Consider the following 1,237-nt stretch of genomic DNA (forward strand, 5'->3'; position numbering starts at 1 on the left):
TTTACAAACGAATAAAATTAATAATAAATGAATCGTTTGGTCTATAAAATTAATATAAATAGTAAAAAAAATCAAGTCAAAGATCTTCAGCTTACATTATAATACCGGGGAAAGGCAGCACATTGGAGAGGCTAAAGGTCAGGAATGTTTGACATGAAAAAAAAGAGATAAAATAAATCGATTACTAAAATAGCCACTTATTGTTTTTCTGTCAACTGATTAATTGATTCATTATTAATTTGCAATAGGGATGCACAGCTTGTGAAATTCCGGGTAGATACCAATACAGAGTTTAGAATAACAATTCGGCCAATACCGGTTGTTGTTGTTGTTGTTGTTGTTTATGTCTATTCCCCCTTTTGTGCCAGGCAAACACAGAAATCTTCATTTAAAAATGAAACATATTTAATTATACAAATGGATGAAACAACATTTATTATAACATTCTTTCACATGAAGAAGATTCTTTAACTGCACAATCAGTGACACACATCCAGCAGTGTGTCACTCACTGTTCATTATTCTCACTGAAATCAGATTTGTGTGTGTTTGGATTGTGATTGTGGTGACTTGGTTTCTTCTGTCGTGTAGAGGAATCCATGCGTCTGTCATCACAGGAAGGATGGACACCCCAAGGTGATTAGTGTGGACTGTAGTAGCTGTGTGCAGTGGCTGGTTTATGCCTCGGACGCATGGTTGTGTTGCTTGATTGACACCTCGTCGGCCGCCTCCCATTCTCCCTCCTCCGCTTATCACGCAATGGAAACATCTCGCTCAGGAGAGCCTGTGATGGTTGTGTGCTGTTGCTGCTGCTGTTAAACAAGTTGCTCTTTGACGAGGTAGAGCTTTGTATTCTCAGTCAGGAGTGAACCGAGGATAACCCATTGTGTTAAAGGAGAACGGTCATTATCAAGCTGTCAGACGTACCTGCAGGTGATGAGTGTGTGGTTAAGCATTCAGCTGCAAGCGTTTTAGATGTGAATTGTTGTTGTTGTGGCGTCATGACTCGGAAGGTAACATTTCCCCTTACCAATTAGACCAAAGGTGTCTAAAATTAGTGTACGTCAGTCGTCTGGTATTTCTGGGGAAATCCTAGTTTTCCTAAAGGGTCTGTAATTTGAGTTCCTGCCCTGCTAGCAAACTAACATCGGTGTTATGAGAGCTTCAGAGTTTTTCTGTCTTGCTGGTGATGTTTGTGAAACTCAGGTCAGAAGTTCTGTTTTTAAATGCTGTAGTG

The 1,237-nt window shown here is 39.7% G+C and overlaps 1 protein-coding gene across 1 annotated transcript in view; it reads left to right on the forward strand.

Moving 5' to 3' along the window:
• The window catches only part of arfgap2 (ADP-ribosylation factor GTPase activating protein 2), a gene marked incomplete at its 3' end in the record, with an annotated part of 11,963 nt that overhangs the window by 5,428 nt on the left and 5,298 nt on the right, over positions 1 to 1,237 (forward strand). Inside the window, 1 exon segment of the mRNA XM_035651976.1 lies at positions 592 to 636. Within this exon segment, the coding sequence (XP_035507869.1) occupies positions 592 to 636 (45 nt within the window).

Source organism: Morone saxatilis, unplaced genomic scaffold (genome assembly GCF_004916995.1).
Source record: "Morone saxatilis isolate NCDOM2014 unplaced genomic scaffold, NCSU_SB_2.0 Contig11, whole genome shotgun sequence".
NCBI classification, from domain to species: domain Eukaryota; kingdom Metazoa; phylum Chordata; class Actinopteri; family Moronidae; genus Morone; species Morone saxatilis.